Source organism: Panthera tigris, chromosome E1 (genome assembly GCF_018350195.1).
Source record: "Panthera tigris isolate Pti1 chromosome E1, P.tigris_Pti1_mat1.1, whole genome shotgun sequence".
NCBI classification, from domain to species: Eukaryota; Metazoa; Chordata; class Mammalia; order Carnivora; family Felidae; genus Panthera; species Panthera tigris.
In genome coordinates this window covers 23,487,765-23,500,001 of record NC_056673.1, presented here as the reverse complement: position 1 = coordinate 23,500,001, position 12,237 = coordinate 23,487,765, and the positions used below count along the sequence as shown (strand labels likewise).

At 39.6% G+C, this 12,237-nt stretch overlaps 1 protein-coding gene across 16 annotated transcripts in view; it reads right to left on the bottom strand.

Annotated features, from left to right (window-relative positions):
- SYNRG (synergin gamma) overlaps positions 1–12,237 on the bottom strand; it is an 88,505-nt gene that overhangs the window by 25,495 nt on the left and 50,773 nt on the right. For 12 of the 16 annotated variants that reach the window (XR_006211147.1, XM_042966462.1, XM_042966465.1 and 9 more), the window contains 2 exons: positions 10,907–11,854; positions 675–1,268 (listed from right to left, as the gene is read on the bottom strand). Coding sequence is in view for 15 of the 16 variants with exons in the window: in XM_042966462.1 (XP_042822396.1) it covers positions 675–1,268; positions 10,907–11,854 (1,542 nt within the window). In the remaining variant the exon portion in view is untranslated. The remainder of the gene's footprint in view (positions 1–674; positions 1,269–10,906; positions 11,855–12,237) is intronic. The other 4 variants (XM_042966469.1, XM_042966471.1, XM_042966464.1 and 1 more) reach the window with 3 other exon arrangements.

Genomic DNA, 12,237 nt, shown 5'->3' with positions numbered 1-12,237 from the left:
GATTCTTATTGGCTGGCAGCACATTAAAAAAACCTTCTGTGTGGCTCAATCAAAACAAGTCTGCAGAGGCAACCTGGCTGCCTCGGTCATTTAAGCGTCTAACTCTTGGTTTTAGTTCAGGCCATGTTTACACGGTTTCGTGAGTTCGAGCCCCTCATCAGGCTCTGTGCTGACAATGCAGAGCTTACTTGGGATTCTCTGTCACCCCCCTCTCTGCCCCTCCTTCACTCGTGCTCGCTCTTTCAAAATAAATCAATAAACTTAAAAAAAAAAAAAAAAAAAAAGTCTGCAGACTGGATCCAGACCCACGTTGCAGCCTCTGGATTAAAAAACACAGTCCATAGCCAGGGAATAAGAGCAGGGTTGACTTGTCCCCAAGTGCATCAAATCCATTTCTCTGGCTCTTTTAACACAGTACCCCTCTAGCCAACAAGCTAATGAACAGACTGTATGCTGTGCTTGTTTTTAGCCCAAAAAGCAATTATCTGAGGGATACTGCCTTGACTTCAGTTTAGCTGCAAACCCTTTTGTATAGCCATCTATAATAGACCCTGATTTCAGAGGCTGCAAATCCATTTCCCACTAAACCAGAGACCAACTTTCTGTTAGAAAGAACACCTAATATCTCAGTGGAAGAAACCACCACAGTACAGTCGACACTGAAAGCAACTCACCTTGAACAGAAAGGTCAAAGGTCGCCAGCTCGCTTTTGATCATTTCTTCACTGGATTTCATTTTGCTCTGTGAATTGGCCACCAAAAAGTCAAATTTGCTGATTTTGGGCTTTTCACTTTGAAACTCTCCAAAGTCATCTGCACATTCTTTGGGAGTGTCGTGAGAAGTGCCGCTGGAGGCCGGGCTTGGACAGGTGGCGTCCGGGCTTCGTTCGGCTGTAGGCAAGTCCTGTCTCGTGAAATCTTTATAGTCCCCACTTTCATATTCCTTTTGCTCACTGGTCTGAGGAATCACATCTTTAAAACTGGCAAAAGCTGGGAAGGTGGCCTCTGGAAGAGCATCTTCATTTGCGAAGGTTGTTACTCTGGAGAGAGAGGTCATGGTGATGTTTTCGGAACTGCCGAATGAAGTCTCTTTCTTTTGAAGAACCGAGGCAGCTGAGGAGGACCCGCTTCCTGCTGAGAGGACAAATGGAGAGAGTTTTCTGCCCTGAGACGCATCATCCCTGTCTGACCAGTCATAGCTCGTAAGTGTGCTCACTGCAAAATTGCTACTGTAGGTTCCAAAAGCAGCATATTTTAAGTCCTCTATATCTGAAAGGGAAATAAGACCCCACAATTAGAGGCAAGCTCATGATTTAGGCAAAATGCCCTAAACTCTGCAGAAGCAAAATGTCTAGCATATTTGATTAGTTTTATGCTATGCTGGAGTTAACTACATTTAGAGCTTGTACTAAAATTAAAGGAATTGGGCTATAAAATCTGATCTTTAAAAACCCACATTAGCTTTGAGTTGGCATTTATATTTAGTTACAGAGTTATTTTCTTTGCATATAAAGATTACTATAAAAGACAGGAGTATCATCTACCAACATATGACATGATTAGGGTTATTTGATAAACTGTTCACTTACAAGTTTTAAGATGTACTTACAATACCCCCTGCCTACAACTGGTGCCTTTTGTCCCAGCTTGGTTGGGAAATGTTCCTTTAACACACGGATGGACAGAATGTACATGACAAACTAGTGAAAAACTGACAATTTCTCAAAAGTAAAGTGCAAGTAATGTCACCTAACTTTTAGCCAGTTCTCAGGAGTCTCTCAAAAGTAAAGTGCAAGTAATGTCACCTAACTTTTAGCCAGTTCTCAGGAGTCTCTGTCTCGCAAGATCGAACAATAGATTTTAATTAAGCAGTTACTTACCTAGTTGTTATTTTGGTCAATATGATGTCATACTGCTGTGATGGAGTATGAGGAAAGAAAAATCAACCTAATCTACTTTAGCCTCTAAAAAATAGAATCAAAGGTCTGGGTCCTGGTGGGCTCCTGTTTCTCCTTCAACTATGTATCAGCCCCTCATTAAAAAAAAAAAAAAAAAAAAAAGAAAGAAAAAAGAAAAGAAAGAAGAAAAAGAAGGAAACGCTGGGGCAGAAGACTCATTTCACAAAGCATTCTTAGTACACGTTTAGATCATCTGAGAGATAGCATAAAACACCAGAAAAAATGTAGGTTTTTGATTTAGACACATCAGGGTTCGACTCTAGTGCTGCCACCTACTACTTGTGTGACACTAGGCAAGTTATTTAACGTTTCTTAACCTTGTCCTGCTCACGGAAGGGCCTGTGTTGTGTCGACTCCCCAGTAATGTGTGGAAAGGGCCGCCCCGCTCGATGCCCGCTGAGCAGTACATAATAGCAACATCTGTACAGCATAGTTGCCCCGGGCCTCCATTTGACATTTAGGTGCGGCTTTAGGGTCTACCATGGAGTTATCTCAGAGTGCAAATGAAGGGCCAACTCATCACTTTAATGGTCTGACAAGGGAAAGTTTCTTGCCCATTTTCAAAAAGCACACCCAGCTGAGGCCGAAAGCCGCTCGTGCGGAGTGCCCCGGTTTCAGCAGCGCGGTCTATGCAGCCTGGCTGGCGGGCTGAGTTTCATCCTGGTCGCTGTCTACGAGGCCGGAGGGCCAAAGGCAGACTCCCTCTCTCTGACGGCCACAAGTGTACTTTACAAGGCAAATGCTCACGAGTTTGGTGATCCAGGTTTTCCGAACTAAGTCAACAGGTGAACCACACTCGGTCATTTTCTCTTTTTTTCCTCTGAGGGTTAAGGGGCTCCTGCCATGTCCATGGCTCTCCTGACAGTATAAACCAAACCTCTCTCGCTTTAAACTCAAGTAGGAAAAGGGTACTAAATGAATAATAACAGTGGAAAACCCTAGATTACACAAAAGGCGAACCAGCCAAAAGCGGGTACCAGCTTTCATAGAACAGTATATTTTAAACCTCTGTGGTGCAAATGGTACCCTTTCAAATTTGGCTTATTGAACAAGAGGGAGACAAAGATTCAGGTGAAAACTGTACAGTTTAGAATGAATAAAACAAGGCTTCAGGCAAAATGCTTTCTTAATCTCCGGCTGTAGCGTTTTGTGCCTCCCACCCCCAGCTACTACTATTTAAAGGGATCAGAAGGTGCCCTGACTCCAGTGAGGGAAACTTCAATCAAGGGGCAGACGCAGTGACACACGAGAGTGGTCTTCAACGTGTGCGTTCAGAAAAATGTCTCAGAATACGGATATTTTTATTATTGGACCCTACCAGAAAGCTTTTTGGGGAAGCTGTATTATGAACTGCTTTAAGAATCTCACCTCCTAAAAGGGTAGCAATTTTCCCAAAGACTGAAGGTAAATTTATTAGAAAGTTAGGCTCTAGTTCGAAAACCACAATCCAGTTGCTATGGTAATAAAAAGACCCTTTTGTGCACTTATGCAATAAGAAAAAAAGGGTTAAAAAAACAACCAGAAATGATTGCAATATAATGAGGTAAAAGGCATTATAAGCAATAAGGGATTACCTTAGCTGAAGAGCTTTTAAATATTTTTATAATACTACAGATCTTCAACAAATCTTATTTTTATTAAAAATGAGAGACATAACATTTTGCCTTTTGGAGCAACTCACAGAAATGACCAAATGAAAGATTTTTAAAAAATGAATTATGTAAAAAAAAATCATATATAAAAAAAATGAAGTGTAAATATATAAGATATACCAAAATCCAGCTGATCAAGCTGGATACCAAAATCAAGGCTGGTTTTAAAAGTTTACTTTTGCTTATTTATTGGCCATTATTATGTAAAAAAAATTTACTGAAGTGCAATTCATTTGAACGCATAAGGAAATACTAAAACTGAATTACATAAGGAATGTGAGAACATGGTATTCCTAAATCTTAGTATCTATAAATAATATTAAACTGAGTAGTATTTCCTGGCATGGTGAATATTAGTAAACCATTTTCTAAGAAAACTGTGGTAAACCAATTCACTGAGGGTAGGGTAAGCCAAGGAAATTTCTCATTGCCCATGATAACTGTTTTACATTTTCTAAGCAAATTACATGTATTATTGTATGACAGTCTTCAAAATATTAAAGATTCTGGGAGAACTACAACGTAAGTGATGGAAGCCCTGTCTACAAAAATGATATGGAATAACCCACACTTTGTAATCACTGAAGTTTCTATTGCTGGGTCTTCCATTCGATAGCTGAAGTTTGAAAATTGCAAAAGAAAAAGGAAAAAGAAAGCAGAAGGGCTGCAATAAAACGAACAGAGAATCACTACTGTATCTCCAAGTCTACAGGAGAACTCTTACTTAGGCTGTGCTAGGTTGAACTGCTATTGCACACAGATAATAGGCCAAATTGTGTGCTGTAATACAGGTATTTGTTTGCAACCAGGAATGTCCTATTACAGAGGCCAAAGGAATAAACTATGCTAGCTCCTTTCCATCATGGATCTTAAATCAAGACATGGATTTCTTGCTTATGCTGGCAAGTAACCCTATCAGTCTTTTCCATAACCTCTATTCAAATCCCTTCTGAACGGATGTTGAACACGAAAACAAGGTATTTCTTGGAACAAAGAATGTGAGCTGCCACAAGACACAAAGGCCATACCAATTCCCATGGACCTTTTCTAAAGCCGTAAGCATATGCCCAGATGATTACGTTACTGGCTTTTGAAATGGGGGTTTAGAAAAAGAAGAAAGGATACATGTGCAAAATCCACTATTCTCCAGTGTTTTATATAGCAATAAAAATGTACATCGGACTGAGGAAGAAATATCTTTTAATTTCCAATGCTGATTTAATCCAAACTTCACTTACCAACACAAACCATGAAATATGTGTACATTTCAACTTCTTTCTACCCCTGGCCCTATTCTGCCTTTACATTCTCTATTAACTATAAAACCTGGGTTGTGTCCTGTAAGTCTCAAATACTCTGAGAGTTATTGAAGAAAAGAGGAAAGTGATCACACTGTTAAGTATGACAAGCTACAAAAGGCTGCTGTATGATTGCCTTCTAGTTTTTCTAATTTGCACAGAGACCTCCCATTCTTCATTTGTACCGACTCACATACATCCAGGGTTTTAAATGATACCCATGCTATCTGTAAGCACCTTCAGGTTCCTGTTAGTGCTTTAAGTTCAATAAAGAAAAGCAGTTACTCTGTGGGTATTTTAAGTCAGAGGGGGCTGGAAGGCTAAGGAATGGTGTCAGGACATACAGCTGACCCTTGAACAACATGGGTTTGAACTGCACAGGTCCACTTATACATGGATCTTTAAAAATAAATACAGTTTAGTACTGTAAATGTATTTTCTTGTCCTTGTGATTTCCTTAATAACTCTTTTTGCTAGCTTACTTTATTGGAATACAATATATAATACAATACATGTGTTAACCAACTTTATATACGGTAAGACTTCTGGTCAATGGTAGGCTATTAGTCAAAAGTTGTATGTAGATTCTGGACTGCACTGGGGGTCAATGTCCCTAACCCCCATGTTGTTCAAGGATCAACTGTATGTACAGCAGGACTGCTCATGGTCACCATTAACGATCTCACCAAATGAGCATAGAAGATGGCAATTACATTTAGGGCCTTTTGGCCATGCAAGGGAGAGAGCAGCACCCAGAAGACCCTCTTACGCACATAATCTTATCATGCTCTCAAAGCCACTGGGCCAACATTTTCCAAAACAACTTATCAAAAGAGTTCAACTGATGGAAAAACAAAGCTAGAAGCAGCTCTTTAAACATAATTTGATTCTGGGGCACCTGGGTGGCTCAGTCGATTAAGTGTCTAACTCTTGGTCTAGGCTCAGGTCATGATCTCCCGGTTCACGAGTTTGGGCCCTGCACTGTCAGTGCAGAGCCTGCTTGGGATTCTCTCTTTTTCTGCCCCTCCCCCACTTGTACTCTCTCTTTCCCAAACTTTTTTTTTTTTTTCTTTTTTAAATTGGGGTGCCTGGGTGGCTCAGTCAGTTAAGCGTCCAGCTTCTACTCAGGTCATGATCTCACGGTTCATGGGTTCAAGCTCCATTTTGGGCTCTGTGCTGACAGCTCAGAACCTGGAGCCTACTTCAGATTCTGTGTCCCCCTCTCTCTCTGCTCCTCCCCCACTCGTACTCTGTCTCTCTCTCAAAAATAAACATTAAAAAAATTTTTTAAAAAGACTAAAAATAAATAATAAATAAAAATAATTTGATTCTTTGAATTATTTTTGTGTTTAGCCCAGCTTCTTCAATACTGCCAGCATCCCCTTCCTGTTCATTTGCTACTTTTAAAAATCCATACAGATTTTCATGTGAACAACAGAGTGAATGTAGAATATGAATACACTTGTACATTTGCTCAGGCACTGATGTGTGACACCAGCACTAACTGGATTACTTTACTTGGCATGGGAGTAAACACAACAGTATTTGTTTGTTTGCTTGAACCTGTAGCATAGAGTTCTTCAAGTCTTTGTTGCAAGTTTATATTACCATATTATTAAGACTTCCTCCCGAAAAGTAATGTTACTCTAGAAAAATTAACTGCTCAGTTTATGAACGTGATTATGTTTTACACACAGTTCAGCCTGCTCAGATAAATGCAGAAAGGACAAAATAAAGCAGTCCCAGATGGACCAATTTAGCATTAGATAATTCCATTGACAAAGCAATTTCTTAGCCAAAGCCACCACAAGATTAGTCTCATACACAGCGCTGGAAAATTCTAAATAAAGGGTAGTTGGTATTATCACTAGATGGAGGCTACACCAAGAACTCTTTCTTCCAAATTAGTTAGCAGCATACATCATAATTAAAATGTAATATAATTTACACAAGGTTTCTGAAACCAAGTATTATCCAACTTTCTAAAGCATTAATTTCTGGAAAACACAGTAGTTTGAATGGCAGATTCAGCTTTTCTTTGCATTAATCTAAACATTACTTTAAAAAAAATTTTTTTAATGTATTTATTTTTGAGAGACAGAGAGAGTGAGAGAGACAGAGCATGAGAAGGGGAGGGGCAGAGAGAGAGGGAGACAAAGAATCTGAAGCAGGTTCCAGGCTCGGAGCTGTCAGCACAGAGCCCGACGCAGGGCTCAAACTCACGAACTGTGAGATCGTGACCCGAGCTAAAGTTGGACGTTTAACTGACTGAGCCACCCGGGTACCCCTCTTTGAATTAATCTAACCCCCAACATGCAACTTTTTTCTTTCTCAAATGGCCTATTGCAGATACTGTAAGTGATCTCTCTGGAATCCTCTTCAAAATCCTCATTTTCAATGGTTTAATTTCTTACTGCCTCAAATTCTTAAAAAAAGAACTAAAATTTCAAAATATAAGAAAAAAATGGAAACCATGGAAACAATCCTTTTTTCCAAGGTTTTTATTGGTCTTGGGTTTATGATCTAAAAAACAATAGTATTCCTAAGGTTTTTTGCTATTAATATTCTCTAAGATAGAAAAAAATATTTTCCAAACTTAGCATTCTCTTATTGCTAACTTTTGTGCATCTTTCTAGAATTATTTTCTCAAAAAATGAAAGTGATTTAAAGCTTGCTTTGAAGATATCCTAAAATCGTTTTAAGAACTTGCTTTATGGACTGTGAGCTTTATAATACATTCTGAAGTTGGAAAGATAACAGGCTCTACAAGTAGAGGGTGAGCACCTATTTCAGACCCACACTGAATTCAGACCTGAAGACTTCCTGATATTAACACTGAACACTCTCCATTACAAAGATTATCAATTTAAATTCAGTTTGCATGTACTGTGCTCAGAAGCCCATCTCAACACTATTTCATGATTTATTTTAAATTTACAGACATCTAGTTATTAACAGATGTATCCCCTGTCCCCAACACTCAACTATTAGATCTGTCCCTCACCTGCCCCTCTTCACAGTATAACTCCTTGTGGTGGTGGGCTCTGTGAGGTTTACTAAGCAATAAAATCGACTCCCATTTTCTCACTAGAAGAAAGGAGTAACTTTTCCCTATTACACAGTGTGTAAGGTTTACATTTATTTTTTAAACATTTAAAGTTATGTTTTAATCCAGTGCCATGTTAAAAATTTATATCAATGGGATTATTAGGGGAAAGGGCTAAACCAATACTTTCTTAGGAGAAAGGTATTTGAAGAGACAAAAGGGAAAACCCTTTAATCACAGGAAGTGCTATTGTTTTACACTTGATATGGACCAGGTATTTCTTTGGTCTAATCCTGAAAAAGTACAAATTACACACATCCCCACACTTTCAAAATATGCCAAAGAATTATTTATTAACATAGGACTTACAGATCACAAAAGAGAGTGGTACAGAAGAGCTGGAAAAGAAGTCATCAGAATAAGCATGCAGATCAGTATTTGCAGAGGAATATACCAAAGCAAGTTCGAAAAGGCACATTCACACAGAAAATGTCTAAATTGAAAAAAAGACATCAGAAAAGCAGCCAAAAAGAAAAAAATACTGATAATAAGGCGCTGATTAAAATACAACGATTTTCAATGTCAAAGAAGAGCTACTTTACAGGTAGGTAGGGAGCTACAGAAGTCTCGCTAACCCTTTGAGAGTGTCACAAATGAGGGTAAGCTCTTGCTGCCAACAAAACCAGATGATTGTAATGACTGCACATCAAGATGCTTTGGGGCCATATTAAATTTAGTGGTGGGGATAAAGCAGCCTAGATGAAATTATATTGCAGCAAGGGCTCAAAGGGTTAAATGTAATAATACGCAGAGAAGTCAGGCAATGTTATTATTAGTATTATCTACCTTCCATACAAAGAATAATTGCAAGAGTTAAAAGAGACAGTATCCCTTTCAGAGTTAAGTTAGGGTTCCTCAACAACACTAAGGTCCAGAGATAGCAATCTGCTAGGTTTTATTCTCTTTTCATCAGCCCAGTTTTTATTTCTCCAATGAGAAGTTATCTTTAACCCTCAGACCAAGAGAGCATGAGATACTGCAGTCAATGGGAGGATAAAGAAAAACCAAACTGCGTTGAAGAAGTCCCTGCCATTTACCTTCTACAGTACATTTATGCAGCAGTTTTGCCCAACAACAATATAGCCCATTGGTCAGACATCAACCCCTTGTGACAACCGCTCTAAAGGGATACTGCTCTTTCTGACAGGAGGTTTACAGATCAAAAAGAGGAAACAATCTGCTTTTAAGGATATCCTCAAACTGAAGAGACTTGGCTTGAACATTACAGGTTCCAAGCTGGGAATGTTCCAAACATACATAAAAGAACATGTGCACAGAAGATTATTTTCACAGGTCAATCAGAACAAGCTCAGTCAAAAAACCTCCCCTCCCCAAATAAAATGGAAAAATTTAAAAGAAGGAAAAAGAAAGACATCACAAACCTGATTAGACTCATCTCATAAAGACATCTAGCTTGGCACTATGAAAGAATATAGATTCACTTTCAGAAAAATAGCTTCTAATTAGTAACTTGAGAGTCCAGAAGGCTAGTATACATGTTATGAGATTTTTAAATAAAAATCAAATATTGTTCAAAAAAACAGAGCACTCTGCAACCAACCACGGTGGCTCAAGCAGCTCGTACAAAAAAGAGAAACAAAATCACCCTATCAAACAAAGAGCAGCAAAAAAATAGGAAAACGTCTGAGGAAAAGTACAAAAAAAGGAAGTCAACAGTCAGGGGCACAAGGAGCCCCGCAGACAGCCCACCGCCCTTAGACAAAGCCTCAGCAAGCCGCCACGGGAGACACACACGGTCTCTGAACACCTGCTCTCGATTCGGCACCCCATTTAAGGATACCTCCAACATTTCAACAGCCAAAGGACGGATGCGATTTTGTTTTCTGACTTACCAATGTGATCTATGCAAAAGCCGTAATACTCTTTAACATTTCTGCTGGAATCTGTAAACTTGGAAGTGTCTTACATGTCCCTCTCTAGTTAGAAAAACAACAAACCCTTCATATGCATAATACGTTTTCTAGAATAATACAGTAATATTGAGATAGTTCTCATTATTAAAGGCCACAAAATGGGTTTATCTTTCTATATAACGTAGCAAATAACAAAACAAAATAAAAACGAGGACACTTGGGAATCTAGATTTTATGTCAGGAAGTTGGACTAGAGAATAAACTGCTACATGTAAATCCATACAGAATTTAAAGAGGGCTCCCTTATAGGATGTTTTCAAACATTTTATGAGAAAGTGAGTAGTTACCCTATTCTACCATCTACAGATGTGTTACAATTTAATACTTTCAGTAATAGAGTTAACGCTGAAAACCATACCTGAACTCCACTAACGACTCATGCCCTCCTCCTTGCCAGACCCTGGCACACAGGACATCCACACACAAGCTCTTTCCATCCTCTCTTGCGGGGATGTGGCAAACCACAGTACGACTGGCTAAACTAATTTTTACTAAGACTTGGCCTAACAAGAATCAGTTCTGTCAGCCAAACAGAATACTATATTGGCCGCTGCCAAACAGACCCAAGAGAAGAGAAAAGAAGAGGAAAACACTGACCTCACTCACAGAAATGGAGGAACAGTACCCACACTGCAAAAGTCTTTATAAAATTCCTGGTGATGTAGGGTTCATTTAGCAGTGGATTTTTATGTGCCTCTAACACCAAGTTGGGGTTAGAGTTTGAAAATAAAAATATTTTAGCTATCCAGTCTAAGTTCCAGAGTATTCATGGGATCCATATATCCAAGTACCCACAGAATTGAATTTAAACACTGCTTCAATGGGACTGGCAATGAAGAGGTTATTAGAAATCCATTAAGGTTAAGAGCCAGAGCCTTACTCTACTATAAGTCAACACCCACCGAACCATCTTTGAAATCTACATCACCATTACCAGAGTAGTCTCACCAATTCCTCACCTGCAGCAGGAGGATGCTGGCCACTAACTGTTGGTAAATCCAAAGAGCTATCAGACATGACATGCTTAAGATCTCCTCCCACATCAGCCAGTTTCATGTCAAACTGAACAGAGAGTGCATCTTCAGAGTCCTCCTTGCCAACACTGCTGCCACCAATGGAAGGGAGATCCAAGGACTTCACTGAAGCAGAGTCTTCTTTGGTGTGTCTGAAAGCCACTGATTTCTCACCCAGAGATTTGTCTGAGTTCATGGAAGAAAATTTACTAGAGTGGAAGTCAGCAAAATCATCATCACTTTTTCCTGAAGGGGTATTATCTTTCAGTTCTTCAATACCCAGTCCAGATCCTTCCAGAGAAAGTTGTTTGAAGACATCATATTTGGTGGACGTGGCAGCGGAGTTTTGTCCACTCTTCACTGTGCTGCTCGAGCTGCCACTTAGAGGAACAGGACTAGCCTCCTCTTTAAGGGCGTCATATTTATCATCTGCCTTTTGCTCAGATGAAACAGAGCTATTACTGAAAGCCATAAAATCTGCAAAGTCATCCTGTTCCCCAACAGATGCTGGACTAGAATATTCCCCAAAAAGGTTGAATTCTCCAAAATCATCAGCCAAACTAGACATCTTAGTTGATGCCAGTGCTGTCGTAGCTGCAGCAGATCCTGTTGGCTGTGGCCGTGTGGAAACAGATTTGGATGCACTAAAAGCAGCTGAAAAAGATAATGGTTTCTCGCTGCTGCAGTTAACTGAGGAAAACATATCAAGGTCTGCTAAGTTCAGAGGATTCTTCACTTGTGTTTGTTGTTTCTGTTGTACAGCTCCTGAGGGGAAGGATGCTGGAAAAGTTTGGTCTTTTGTTGGTGGCTCTAGTGGTGATAGACTATCGGCAGTTTTAAAATCGGTGAAACCGTCATCAGTGCCCGCAGATCTGAATTCTGCAAAGTTTTCTCCTGAAAGAGAAAAATACGGCAAAATAAATAAGAATGCTGAGCTGAACACCACATGATGCACAGCATATTAAATTACAAGCATACTTTTAGAGACTTGCCCCTCACTAGCTTGACATTATTCAACCGCAGCTTATACCCTACCAAAACAGCTCTTTGGACACTACACATCTGTTTCCGTGCCAAAGGCTAGTGATGCCAAAATAAATAAAAATCAAACCGAGAGCACCTAACCATGTCAGTTTCGTTTGCTCATTTTAACGTGATAACGTGTCCTAGTGCCATACCCTTCAAGTGGCCAAAAGCACTGCTCTCAGGACTTTTTTCTCACTACAGCCAGCTGGCCAAGCACACAAGAGAAGAAGAAATGGGTGCTGGAGGTTCCT